Raw genomic sequence first — 15,131 nt, forward strand, 5'->3', positions numbered from 1 at the left:
GTAATTTATAGCAAGTGTAATGTGGAGATTAGATGTGTATATGAGAAGATGTCTTAATCAGTTGCCACTGTTACGTTTATTTCTTCTGTATGGGCTTCTGTTGGTTTTACCTCTCCTAATTTATTTGGGAACATAAGGGACAGTAAGGATTGTTGTATTTAACTACAACGGCTCATGTTAGGCCTGAGCAACATAAGCACTCAAAAAGTAAACATGAAAAATTTCTTTAGACAATTCAGACTGGTCTGGGTTTTTTAAAAGTTCCTTTTAGTGCCCAGTTAATGGTTGTTTATGCATTAACATAGAAAACATGCATACAAAAATATTTTGTATTATAATTTTTTTGCTATTTTGCTTTCAAATACTATCTTTACCTCCTATAGTATCACTGTAAAAGCTGCTGTTTATTTGGTGATCTTGTTTAACCTAAACTAATTATTTTTGTTATGAAGACCAAAGAGAAATTATGGAATGGGTAATACACTGCCATGCAAAATTGTGTTGCCCAAGAGAAGACTTCTGTGCCTGGGGATCTTGTTTAGATCCCTTAGTGTTCCCCAAGTGATAAGCTAGAATAATACTTTGTACAGTACATAATCTTCAGTGATGACTCCATCCCATCTGGCAATGATAAATTTAAATTTTGCCTTCATACCCTTTTAAGCTGTACATGTAATTTGTCAAGTTAACTTTTTATACGTAAAAAAATACCATTGTTGCAAATATTTCAAGCAAGTGTGTTTTCCCCTTCCAACCTTAGAGGTACTGTGAATTATTTCTGAGACTAGCTACATGTTTTGTAGTTCTCATAAACATTTTCATCAAAGTAAGGTTTTCATGCTGTACTCTTCTTGATCAGTCTTTTGTCAGCTGCTCAACCTCCATGTACCTGGGTACACAAATAATGATTTTTGTGAGGGTGGAGGCAGGACTTCTATTATCTTCAGGACAGCTTTCATGTTGGAAATGCAGTGAATAACTGGCTTTGAGTTTTCATTAGACATTAATTGTAAGGCTGTAAGTTTCTGTTCTTAAAGCAGAGTTCATGTTGCAGAAATCTTTTCCAGCCTGAAGTTCATGAGTTTTCATACAGCACAATCTGTAGCAAGTGTTCTTGTGGTGGTAACTGACTGGAATTAATTTGATGGCCATCAGTTACTGCATTTATTTGGTCAGACACATGGAATGAGAATTGCTATTGATGATGGAAAAACTGGGCTTGCACAAGCTTTGGTAAAGTTCCCTTGATAATTGTGCCTCTTTTCGTGTAGTTTTAGGGCTCTGAACGCCTTTCTTTATCAGAACAGTAGCAGTGCAGTGTTTTGCATGCATCAAACCCAAAGGAGCGTGCTCCTTCATATTAGTGAATTTTACTTTTGTCAGTGCTCCAAGTATTTGGAAACATTGAGCAAGACTGAATACATAGCAGACAAAAAGATTGCAGGGGCTTGGGCAGTTTTTTATATTATTTGCAGAGACTGAATGTGCAGTATAATTTCTGTCACATAGAAGTTGATTTAATTTTGTCCTCCTTTTGTGATGGTCTTTGCTTCATGCAAACAGATAGTGACATTCTTCTAAAGAGATTTGTTGTGTACTTTCTCCTTAGAGTTTTGTTTTCTTTTGAAATATAGAAGTTGGATTTTTTTGTTGGCTTTTGTGACCTGTGATGACTGAACGTTTGTGTTGGGTCCTCTGCATCTTAAAGCACCTTACACTTACAGTTTCTAGAAAATGTTAAGCATGTCAGTCCTGCATAACTTTTCTTTGCTTCTGTGTAGTGCTGGTTACTGGGTAGAATATGCAAATTCTGTTGGTCTGTTAGTACCAGGTATTCTTTGTCCAGACTTGTACCAACTATAAAAACAGGTGGTTTAGAACTGCCTTAATTATCATTTTGTACTCTCCCTCACCTCAGAACTGCATTATTTTTTAAACTATTTCAGTCACTGTGGCTAGTGGCAGAACAGGACTTTGATGTTTGTCATTACCACGCTAAAATGCATTCTCTGCTTTTGAGCAAGGTGCTGTGCCTCCCGATAAATTCATTATTAATTATTTTCCGAGATCTTTAATAATTTCTTTTCACTTGCATTCAAAGCCAATTTGTTTAAAAATTAATTCAAAACAATGTGTTAAATGCATTTATTTGACAATACCTCAGTGAGGGGGATTTTGTATTCCTGTGTCAAAGGGATATGTTGAGTATGCCTGAAGTGGCAGAAGTTGCAGGTTGTGTTTGCCACAATTCTATTCGTGTTGTGTGGAACCACATTCAGCATTTTAGGTAAGGAGTGCATATGGGGTTATAGGTTTTTTTACTTCTTTGATTTTGTGGACTTGTGGCATAGTATATGTGTACTTAGCAAGTAAAATTTGGCCTGTTTTTGAATATTGTAATTTTTTTTTTCTTTTAATGCTTTTGGGGAAGTTGATGGCCAAGTTAAAAAAAGGTCTGGATTTTGTTTGTGTGGCTGCTTACCAAAACAGGTTTGCAGGAACACTTTTTTTTTCTAGGAAAGACTGGTAGAGTTGATGGTGCAGGTAGCCTTTGATGGTGGATTTGTTTGCACCTTCTCTTAAATTTTTTTTGTAGCTTCTCAAATTTCTTTGTAGCTGGTGGTTTTTTCTTTGTAGCTTCTCTTAAATTTTTCTTCTCAAATTTCAGCTTTAAGCTTGAATTCCTAAACTTGTATGATAAAAATAAACTCTGTATCTTTCAGTGATCCAATGACATTCCATACCAAGATAAATGTTCAAAAAAAAAAAAATTTAAAAACCCTTCCCTTTCTTTGGATGGCAACAGTATAAAAGCATAAATGGAAAAACTGGGTCTTGTGTAAAATCTTATCCAAAGGCATAAGCTGTTAGAGGGAGCTCATAATTTATTCCACATTTCAGATTCCTATTTGGAATGATTCCAATGCTAAATGGCCTGTATGAGTCTCTTAGCAGAGGACAAAACACTTAGTTGCTTTTAATTATTTCACTTCTGTCACTGTCTTCTGTTTCTAACACCATCTCCCTAACTTTTACTCTTCTTTTGAATGATGACACCTGAAAGGTAACTGCCAGTGTTCTTCATCAAGATAAATATTTGTTTCTTTTTTTTTAAAACATCAAAAAATACATGATTTCACTGTACCCTGAAACTGCTGAGTATGTTGGGGTAGTATTTGATTTTGGTTGAATTTATGATGATTACTGGTTACTGTTTGCAATTTCTGTTACACAATTTTGGTATGATCCATTCCATCTTCTGGAATGAAGTTGGTGTTTTGCTGGAAGACATGGAAACAGTTCAGCTACTTTTGTAGCTGAATTTGAGTATGAAAGCAAAAAATCTGCATTGCAACATTATCTAAATGCCTTGGTTCGTTGTTCTTCTGTTTCACTAGAAAAAAATACACATTTAATGGTGAAGAACCCTGACCGGTCTTCAGTGTTTCTTTAGATAAATAGAAAACTTCACCTGCTGCTTAATTACAGCAGTACTTTAGTAATAGTTTTAGTTTTTACTGATTTTTTTCTTTACTTAAAGGCTTTTCATTACTTCAGTCTCAAAGCTTTTTTAAAGTAGTATTTGGCCTAAGTGACCGGAAAAGGGTGCTCAATTAATCTGGGGGAAGGAAATAATTTCTGTCACTGTCATAAGTGCTAATCCTAAATACACAAAAACTGACTTGAATTATTTCTGCGCACCATGCAAGTGACATAATATTTGAGTTCTCAGGTTTTTGGCTTTTATTTCTGATAACATTCAGAGAAAAGTCCCGCTCATAGCTTTTTTTAGCTTACTAAAACTTAAATCAGACTAAGGAAGGACATTTTTATATGTGTGCATATATATTTATATATATAGTTTTGAAAATTTAACTGTTCCAGGCATAACAGGTGAAATGCAGTATTTCTCAGCCTTTGTTTTGGATCTTGTTAGGTGCCAGAAACACTTTCAAATTAAATTGCACATAAGCAACTGTACTTTCTTGAAATGTTAACTTTTGTTTGTAAATTCATTTTCAACTGAACGTCTATAAACACATTTCATTGTAAGATCATCGAAATTTAGTCCTCAGTTTTTACCATTGCTATGCTGTCTTGAGATTGTCTTTTGCTTATGCATGGGTCTAGAAGTTTGAATTTATTGTCTGTTACTTTCAGAGCTAATGGTACACTCATTCCTGACATTCATTTATGACTTTGTTACTTTCTTATCTGGCTCCTCTTTTCTTGAAGGTAAAATATAGAGCTGTCAATTGTGGCTGCTGGTATCATTGTAAAGAATTTGGTGTTTCTGTGGTCTCTATTCAACTGAATTCCCTAGCTTTTGTTACATTCAGAAAATTGATTTTAGTGTTACAGGCCTTTGCAAGGTACAGTAGAACCCGAGAACTTTGTCATACTTTGAACAAACTAAATTCCAGTGCTCCAAGTGAGGTCTCATGAGAGCAGATCAGAGGGGCAGGATCACATCCTTCGACTCGCTGGTCATGCTCCTTTTGATGCAGCCCAGGATACGGTTGGCTTTCTGGGCTGCGAGTGCACACTGAAGCCTTCTCATGTTCATTTTCTCATCGACCAACACCCCCAAGTCCTCCTTTACAGGGCTGCTGTGAATCTCTTCTCTGCCCAACCTGTAGCTGTGCCTGGGATTGCTCCGACCCAGGTTATTATTATTAGTAGTAGTCGTAGTAGTAGTAATTTAGTGTTACCTTAATTTTTTTTCAATTATTAAACTGTTCTTATATCAACCCATGGGTTTCACCTTTTTTCCAGTTCTCCTCATCCCACCAGGGGAGGGGAGTGAGCAAGTGACTGCCTGTACTTAGGTCCTGACTGGGGTTAAGCCCTGACAGTGTGGCTCAGGTCTTTTTTGATGAGATGATTCAGAAAAGTTCTCAGTGACATCTCTTCCCTTAACAATGCTTTGATTTAATTTCTTTAGGTTATTTTGAACCATGACAGCTGTGCCTTTTTAGACATGGTGCATAGATGGGTTTATAGTCAGATTTACCTATGTCCATCATGCTTAGCAGGGACCAAGAATGTCATTGTGTCTTATGTCAGCATTAAAATATATCTGAATATTATCTCTGTCCTGACTTAAGCGTTATCTTGAAGAAGCAGGCAGGCAGGCTTTCACAGTTGGGGTTTTGCTGGCAATTGTTGACCTTTACTTGCTGTTGTCTTGTTGGTAATTTTCAACTGAATTTGAGAGGTATAGAATTTCACGGAGTAATTAATCCCCTACTTATTTTACAGAAACAAGCAAATGGAAAGGAAGTGTAGAAAATTATTGCCTGTATGTGTGGCCAAATGTTTATCATGGGCATAACTCCAGTGTAGATGAAGCCTGTACAGCCTTTTGCCTCTGAGGAAAGAAGCTGGGTTTCATTAGTTGCACTGTACACAGTACAAGATTACTTTTAAAGTGTTTCCATGCATTTATAGTCTGATTACTTTAGCTCTTTTTTTATTGCTCAGTAGTACTAAACTTTATCTTTTGCTGAGAGAAGATATGTAAGTTATGCTATAATACAATTATTAATTACTAAGTGCTTTCTTCTGAAAGCTTACTGACTGTAAAAAAACCTAAAACCTGGTTTTGTAACTAGCCAGATTTGTTGGCACTAACCTAAATTTAGTTGCTAAAGTAAAAAAGCATATAGTCAAGATGTGAAATAGTAGGTTGTATTGATGAGTGGTCTGACTCAGTATGGGAGTTCCTTTAATCTGGAATGGATACTGAGCAGCCCACACCAGGCTTCAAGAGCCTTCATGTGTAGTGGCAAATGCATGCTTTCTCTCTGATAATAACGTAATATCTCATGCGTTTGAGAAATGCATGATTTTTTGGATGAAAACTCTGTAAAATTCAGGGATCTTTTTCTGTGGGAAGCTTTCAATTGCCTTAACCTAACAAATGGGGTAGCGGGGAAGGCTAGGTTTTCCTGCAGAAAACATGTTAGGGTAATACACTTTTGAGCTGAATCGTTTGGCAGAACTCTTCTGCTAAGACGATTTATTGTACTGCAGTTTTATCTTCTAGTATGATGTTATTAGTATGCTATCCATCAAAGGTGAGCTCTGCTGCAGTAGCTTTTGTAGAAAACTAATGTGAAATACTATCTCAAAGAATGAACAGTTTAAAATAAAAACTAATACAAAAACATAATATCAAACATCAAAACATCAAAGCTGGTAATTTAGTATGGTAAGATCTAAAGTAGTAATTGGCAGCAGCCCTAACTACTCATCCAGTCCTACTTCCGATGCAGGTTTTCCCTCCTGCTTGCCTTTTAACTTCATTTTGAAGATGATTGTTTCCCAAAATTGTTTTCAGTTTAACCTGTTTTTGCTGTGATTACTCAAGGTAACTGCTTTTTCTTTTATAGAGTCTGTGTTACAAATACATAGTTTTTTTTCTTAATGTAAGTTCCATGTATTTACTTTTGCAGATGATTTTTTGTCTCTTCATTATTAGAGAAGATACAGGAGGTATCTTCTTCCTGACAGTTTATCAATAAATAAATGTTATTTACTTATAAAGAAGAGAAATGTCATACTTTGTAATACGGTTTTTCTGTACATCTGTCTGTAACTTTGTAGTTATACATCTGGAAAACGTGCTGAGACTGTCTTAAGCCATCTGTTTTTCCAGTGTCTTTACAAGCCATTGTCTCCTTTCTACTTTTAGTGCCTGGTTTTTACCAAAGCTCTTGATGAATGAGATTTAAGATTAAAATTTTAAAACTTCAAGTTTTTATTTGGATAACTCAAATAAAAAACAAATTCTCCATGTTGCTGATGTTGCTGATGCAGAACATATTTTCAATAGGCCTATTTTTTAACATGTATTCCTAAATGTATGTTTTATTAAGAGTGTTGTCAGAAGCTGCAAGGTGTGATTGATACATTCATATTGTCTTTAGATCTGAATTGGTGTGGAGCTGCTAGGAAATCCAGATCCTTAGATACCAAATCTGTATTTTTACTGTATGCTAACATAGATATTTTAAATTTTTCAGGGGTATGTGTTCTAAAAAATTTTTGTCAAATATTAATTTCCAGCTTTCGTAACAAATGGCAATTATATATATGGATATAGTGACAGCATCAGAATGCATCAACCCTGAAAATGTTGATGGATTTTGAAAGGGAAAACTCTGGGGGTTTGTACAAAAGCAATGAATATCGCTGTCAGTTGGATACTGTGTTACCATCTTGTTTGCTAATCTGTTTGAACACAACAGTAATTGTTTCGTTCTTCCCTTTTGGAGACAACAGTCATAAGACCTCCTGATTTTAGGCTCAAGTAGTGTATTTCTTTTCCTCTTAACTTTCACAAGATGTTTCCTCAGTATAGATTTTGTTTCAATCTGTGGAAAACAAGCATTTCCTGTGATTGTTGTTTTCTCAGCTAGTATGCCATTATTGAAAAATGAGTGCAACTTGTGAGAGTGTTTAAGAATTTTGTAATTATATTTAGGTAGGAAACATTTATTACGGTGTGAATCTGCAAAACATAAGTGTTGTGAGGTAGATTTTCTCTGGTAAAAAAAAAAAGATAAATTAGCTTGGGGAAGGGATGTAGGAGAAGCAGGAAGGGAAATATATACTCACAGGAAGTTGCAACTAACAGGCTTTTCTACTGTGAATCACACTATAGCTTATTTCCTGGTAAAGCACCCATTCTTTCAAAAACCTGACTTTTGATGACAAAAGTGGGATGTTCACTGAAAATGTTGAGGTAAATGTATTCTTTTGCTTCTTTTAGAATATTTTGTCCTACTTAGAAAAGAAATTTTTTCAGGCGCAAAACAGTTTTGTTTGCAAATAAATTCTGAATTGCATCATCTGTTAAGAAGGAGAATGAGTTGTTATGGTATAGCATATATATTGTGAAACCATGTGTATGGTAGGTGACTCAAGGATGACTGAAGCATGCTTAGTCTGTTGAGAGTGAGTAGAATGATTTATCTGCACAACTGGTAGGTTAGGGTATTTGTTGCTCTCAAAATTCAGAATGTGCAGTCTGCACAGTTTCTTAGCTGGAACATAAGTATTGTGGATTATCTCTCACTTTCTGTAGTTTGAAATTCTCTCCTCTGAGGAGTGTTGCTATATGCCTCTGTTGCCTTCAGAGTGTGTTGTAGCTGAGTGATATTGTCACATTTTTTTTCCTTCATGGTTGCCAAAAGGATTTTTGTATACCATTGATGCAAATGAAACACTAATTAATATTCACTGTGCTGTGAACTGGCAAAGCTCTGCTAAGTACTGCATGTTTTAGTACCTAAAGCCTAAGGAAGTCTTGGGTAGTTTTGCAGCAGTGTATCTAGAAATTCTGTGGCTAGATATAAATGGACAATATTTGTATAACTGCACATGTTTATTAGCCTGATTTCTAAACAGGTTGATTGTGTTTGTTTTAGATGAACGTGCTTAGTCATATTACCTTTATATATGATGATAATCAAATACTTTGGCTTTCATCTCTTAATGAGTCTTAAACTGTGTAAAATATCTCCTGTAGATCTAGATGGAGTATTTCTAATTTTATTTTTTTTTAATTCTGCTTTTCTCCAACAGGAAGGAACTTGAGACCTTCAAAGGTAAATTCTATTTTTAATTTTATACTTAAGTGTTTGCAAGAGTTAGTAATTCCTGTATTAAGTGAAACTAGTAAGGAACTGTTCCATTTCTACATTTGATAATTTTATGTCAATCCAGCAGGCTGTTTATTTTTCAGTTTACCTGCTCTTGTCATTGGTTTCTTTGGAAGAACACAGATGGTTCTGTTGCCTTAGCTTCTGTTGCCTTAGCTAGGTTTCAGAGATTCTATATCCAATTCAAGCCTTTCCCTTGGTGCTCAGTTTTGGAAGTTAAGGGCTTTGTCTTCAACCAGTTGATGATTTTTCTAGCCTGAATGTGTTTTTGACATGTGTCACAGGCTGTTACTTGCTAGACTTAAGTTATTTCTAGGAGATTTTCACAGTATTGTTGTATCGGATAAATACAATTTTTGTAGCTCAACCTGATGGATATACATGTTGAAACATACAGGTGTCTGTCCTAAATAATATGCAGTGGCTAGAAGTTTTGTCATGTACTATTTCTTTGTCTGTGGTGTGTAGAGGGAGCACATTATTATTTTCAGTAGATTTTAAATTCAGGCTTACTCTACCTACTAATATAAATGTTTTATCAGCTTGATAATTGCTATTATATTTTGCTTGTAATAAGGTGTGATTGGTTTGGTGACTAGTCTTTATTTATGAGAATGAAGCCAAGCACAGTGACTTACGTCAATTAATTGTCTCTTGAAAGAAGGAATGGCAATTTCTATCAACTGCATTCCTCTTCCTTTTCAGTTCATTACTTTCTCATCTTTACATAATGCTGGAAAAGGAAAATAATAAAACTAACATTAACAGACAAGCAGCACAGATTATATAAAATTACACTTTATCTGTAGCTTACCATAACAACCCTTTTTTTGATTGATTTGATAGCTTTCAATGCAGTCTGGCTTAATAGAAAACCAACAATAATGCTAGGTTCATTATGTTCCAGAGCAAGGCAACTTCTTTGGAGTACCTGGGACTTGTGAGAACAGTGAATCTGTTTTTTTATTTGTTTGTATTGATCAGGTGGTTTAAGTTTCTGGAAGCCAGGAGGATGTTTTCCAGAATTATTTTTCTCTTCGCTTCTTGTTTTTACAATAGAGATTGTAAAACTATTTTACAAAGTCAATTACTTTAATAGAAGAGGAAGGTGATAGCTATGTGTTGACCTTGAAACTAATAGCAAACTATGTAACTGGTTCTGTAATAGATACAAAGGAATACACGTTTCCAATCCTAGTTACCAAAGGCTTGTCTTGATAGCCAAGAGAAGGTTTTTAGTTTACTACAGAGGGAAGATTGCAAACAGATGCCAAGAGAAAAAAAAAAAGTAAAGCATGTATCTTCACTGAAAAGTTCAACTGCAGTCTGTGGCTAATGCAGCCAATATGAATGGGAAGAAGGAAGATCTTGTGCTGCAACAAAGACAGACCAGGTTAGAGGATACTCTAGGTCTTTTGGACAGTTTTGAACCAACTGATAAAATTTACTCTCACAACACTCAGAAGAATTGGCAGAAACTATGGAATACTGGAAAAGCACAGAATGACAGATATTTTTAAATGGGTATTAGGTAACAGCCTAATTTCTGTGTGGCTTTTTGTACGATAAACAAAAATTGACAAGCTTATACCTGAATGAAGAGAGAGGAGTGATAGCTAACAAACTTTCAAGAATAATCATATCAAGCAAGCCTAAATTTTTTTCTGTAAGATAGCAAGAACATACTTTAAAATAGATGCTGTATTTTGACTTTGGCTTGCACTGTCTTGCCTGACATTTTCTGAAGAAATTGAGAATACTGAGCAGCAATTGCATGGCTGTTTGGAAATACATACTTGGAGGAAATGTTTTTAAGTTTTCTTGCTTATTAAGTTGTTCTATCTTAGATCTGATGCTATTTGTAATTTTTGATGCCGTATTATGAAATAGAGGTGTTCATTAGATTGGCTTCAGTCAGTCTTTTTCCAGCCTTTTGGACCTTCAGCCAATTTCTGAGTATCTGCCATATATTTCATCAGCTTATTAGAAATAAGGACAGTAAGAGCTTCCTGGTTGTGAAGGATTCATGATTACATAGTGACAGATGTTTTTGGGCTACACCAGTTTTGCCCAGTCTGAGTGGTGGCTCCTTCCTGCTTTTTTCTGGTTTAAGCTACTTCCAAGGCTCTCTAGATTTGTACAAAAAACTGTCACTTGGTTTACTTTAGTTTTGGTTGATGGAGCATGCTGGAATAACTCAGTAGATGGCCATAGAAATACTGACATGTAAGAAGGAAAAGACAGCAGCAAATGCAGGAGGCACACGCAAGTTAAAAATGTGATACATCGGTCTAAAACCCAAATGCTTCTGGTAGTACATTACCTAAGACAATTTAAAGCTGAGGTGAGGAAGTATTGGTACCATTATGTAAAGCTTTTATGCTAAGATCTTATTTTGCTTACAGTTCTGGTTTGCTGTATTCAAGAATGGTTGGTTCCGACTGAAATCTGTTAAGTAGTTGGGTAGATGATTCATTGTATTTTTATATTGCAAGTATAGACTTTCAAGTATAGACTTAAGTCCTCAACTACTTGCTCCTTCCATAACTGTCCAGAGTGAAATGTGTTCATAAACATTCAATTTGTAAAATACCCAGCACAGGGGCTAGGAAAGAACTTTTTAAATACCTTAATATACACTTGCATCTTTCAATGCATATGCAGGTGAAACCATTGTACATTAAATGGTGGTTTAATGGAAAAGACCAGAAATGCCAGTTTTCATAATAGTAACTTGTTCTTTGTGAACTTGAATGCCATATGCTGAAAAGCATTGGCTTCCAGATTAAGAATGGTAAATGTCTTGCATAAAAATATGTTTCATAAGTATATAAGTTCATTCTGTCTTAACCTGTAGAAATTGAAGTACCACAAAAACATTCCTTAAATTTGTTTGCTAGAGGGAGTAAAAAGAGGGTTGTGTGCACTTTTTTCAGTGTCCAGATGTAATTCTTATGTTCACCAGTACGAAGTTCTCGTGCCTTGCTCAGAATAGAAAGTCAATTTTACTGGAATTAAGAAACTGAATTGTATAGTCTGTGAGGATCACAATAGCACATCACTTGAAACTTGAATTCAGTGATCCATCATTTTCATTAAAAAAATGGAGATTATTATATACTATATTCTATATAATTATTTATATATATATTATATATAATTAAATATTGGCTCTGGCCATGAGAATGCAGGTCTGACTTGCAAGGCAGGTGGACGGCTTCACAGGTCTTCCAGATTTCTTTTAAAACTTTACTATCCTGGAGGTTTGTGTATGTATAGATATACATAGATACACTAGGTGTAGTCTGGATGGGACTGCTAAATTTATGAAATCTTTGAAGGTGTATAACCTTATAAACATTTTAAGCATCCTTGGATTCCTAATATTTACCAAAGATTTATTTTAATATTGAAACAAAATCAACTTTCACGTGACCAAGATACAGAATGGTTTCCTGTTTCGTGTAGATCTTCCTTTTGTGTGCACTAAGGTACAAAGTGGTAATTTATTGACATATAGGTATATTCTTTGAGGATACCAGAAGGGGCTCAAACAAAGCTCAGTGTATGTACCTGCTTGCACCACGTAAAAATTGTTGAGAATCCGCTAACGCTCTTGCTCATTGATGTTATTGCCTTAAAGTAGCATGAAACAAGTATGTAATACTGTTTAAAGAAATAATGGACTATTTTTATATTTGTCAGTGGAGATACTGTTTTAGAATTTGTTCCTGCCTTTTTTATATTCATATTACAGATCGTGCTCTCTTTCATCATGAAAAGTAGATTTTCTTTTTCTTCCTTTAAGACTGTTTACAGGGCCAGACCTCCTTCTTTGTTGTTTGTTGTACCCAGAGTGTACAGGGGCAGGACAAACCTCTCCAGTCTCTTTTCTTTCAACCTCAATGGTTTGCTTTACAATGTAAGCATAACATATTAGTAATCTGTGATGCTGAGAAAGTAAAGGTTAGAAGCTTTCCTGCTTCTTTATATTAAACCTATCTCCCTGAAGAAGTTAGAGAGCGAGTGTGTGGTGTCCCTGTTGATACTGCTACAGCACTGGTGTTTGCCTACCTGAAGTGTGAGTGTGTACTAGGATAAAACATCTCAAAGGTTGCCTAGTTCATTTATTTTAGTAATTTATCTTTCAGAAAGCTTTGCTGTAGAAGGGGATGGATTAATGAATTAAAACATATGGGATATGCCATACAAAGTAGCCTGCAAGTTTCTTCCTAGCGCGCATCAGTTTCAGTATTCAGAGAATTGCTTGCAGGAGCAATTATGCTGTTATGTTAACTTATGCTCAGTCATAGTAACATATCCTGCTGAGTTTAATTCAGACTTTATCCAAATGGGAACTGTATACATGATAGATTCTAAAATTTAATAAAAGTCCATTTTTATTGAAAAAAACACAACAAGCAAAACAACCAACCAACAAATGTTTAGGATTAAAGGCTTTCAGTTTGTTTCTGGATAGAAAGCGAAAGCAATAGAGGCCATTGAGAAATCAGCAACACAGTGCTTTTGGACAATGAAATGTAGCAAAACTTTGTAAGAGCAGATAGGCACATGGCTTTGGCAGCTGAGTCATGCATATTTCTGGGCTTTAATAGGATTAGTTTCATTCAAGCTCAGGGAAACAAGTTGTATGAGCATTTTCAGCGCTTCTGTTTACAATACAACAAAATAGGTTTTCAGCCCTTTCTCTCCCAAACAAGTCCTGATAAGTTTTGAGAGCTTTATAGAATCATAGAATAGTTTGGGTTGGAAGGGACATTAAAGATCATCTGGTTTGAACCCTTCTGCCATTAAAATACTATTTCTGAGAATGAGGCTGGTAAAGAAAAGAGGCGTTTTTTCTTGCTTCTCTTTTCAAGGTTGTCATTGGGTTGCAGTTGATATGCAGATCTTTTGTCATCCCTCTTCATGCATCTGAGATACTTCTGTTGAAGTTGCAGTGTTCCAGTCCTTTCATCAGTAACTTAAATGTTTGTGTCTAAACTTTAATTTCCTGGCTTTCACTGTTCTGTTTTCTAAGAGCACATGGTATTTGTAGCAGTCTGTTGACTCCATCCTTTTGTTCTCTTTCTTGTGAAATCTACTTGGCTCAACAAATAGTGTGTCCAACTGTTTTGTTGGGTTGGTTTTTGTGGTGTGGGTTTTTTTTTGTTTTTTTTTTGAGGGGGCTTTTTGTTTTTGTTTGTTTTGGTTTTTTTTTTGCTTTGTTGTTTTTTGGGGGTGGTTTTTTTTTTTTGTCTTCCAGTCTGGGGATCCTCTTTATCCTGCTGTATTCTGCTGGCAGTCAAAATAAGCAACATTTTCCTAATCTTCACACTGTCTTCTAGATGCATGGGTAATATGCAGTGGAGATCTTTACAGCTTGTGGTTGACAAAGCTCGTACATTCAATGATGTAGCTGTTCTAGAAGTTGAGCTGTAATTTTCAGCATATAATCCTTTATGTTTCTTCTGAGCATGAAGAGATGACATTGTGGTAGAAAATCATACCAGCCATTTAACATTTCCAAATATACTGCCCCAGAGTCTGTAACGTTAGGGACATTCAAGTTTTTTAATTACTGTGAAGAATTTTTTGTGGGCAAACTGTGCCCATAACCGAGTTAGTTAATAAAGAGAGTTCTGTTTTAATTGTTGTATTTTGTGATTTTGGCATCTCAATGACTCATTTGAATAGGAGAGGGAGGGGTTCTTTGGTTGTTTAGGTGCCTCTTCCAAAACGCACTATGGAAAATAGGCAGTGTTTCTGCTACAAGTGTTCCCTGATTGTTTCAGAATTTATTTAGGTGACTGTGGTCAAAACTGTCAATATTTAAACCTTGTAGCACAGATACAAGAAAACAGTTGAGAAACACTTGCTTAATTCTGTTATAATAAAGGTAAGGTGGAGTAAAAAATTCCAAGGATATTCAGGTTTCAGGGGTTTTCCTCATTATTTTGCTATGAGCTGAAAATATTTTGGTAGATTTCTAGTTAATAATGTGTGTTAACAGCTTTTTTCCCATCTCGACTATGAGAGGAGGACCTTACAACTTTGGGTGTCCTGTATTGTCTGTGGCAAGAATTAACCAAGACTCCCATATATGATGACTGTTCTCTTGACAATGGAAGTATTTGAGACTTGGAAACTTGTAGTCAAACCTTGAATGAAAGACAAATAAGTTTAACTACTTAAGTCTTCTTAAGTTTTCGTGTGGTAGGATAAGGCAGATAGTGTCTTTGATAAAGTGTCTTTATAGCTACCTTATGTTTGATTTTGCTTTTTGTGTTTTCAGGGTTACAGGATCACATCTGTTTAGCTCTCAGGACATGTTTTGTAAAGCTAGCTGCTTGTAACTTCTGTCCTCTTTTTTGTCGTCTTTGAAATAGGTATGGACTTCAAGCCTTTGAAAAATAATGAAAAAATATTCTTTTAAATAGAGAAATTTAAGGAAGGTTCACT

General features: G+C 35.4%; 1 protein-coding gene across 1 annotated transcript in view; it reads left to right on the forward strand.

Annotated features, from left to right (window-relative positions):
- The window catches only part of DTNBP1 (dystrobrevin binding protein 1), a 76,041-nt gene that overhangs the window by 24,647 nt on the left and 36,263 nt on the right, over positions 1 to 15,131 (forward strand). Inside the window, exon 7 of the mRNA XM_062617976.1 lies at positions 8,593 to 8,615. Within this exon, the coding sequence (XP_062473960.1) occupies positions 8,593 to 8,615 (23 nt within the window). The remainder of the gene's footprint in view (positions 1 to 8,592; positions 8,616 to 15,131) is intronic.

The sequence above is a fragment of the Pezoporus occidentalis genome, unplaced genomic scaffold (assembly GCF_034315485.1).
Source record: "Pezoporus occidentalis ecotype Australia unplaced genomic scaffold, CSIRO_AGI_Poc_V1 ctg2, whole genome shotgun sequence".
NCBI lineage: Eukaryota > Metazoa > Chordata > Aves > Psittaciformes > Psittacidae > Pezoporus > Pezoporus occidentalis.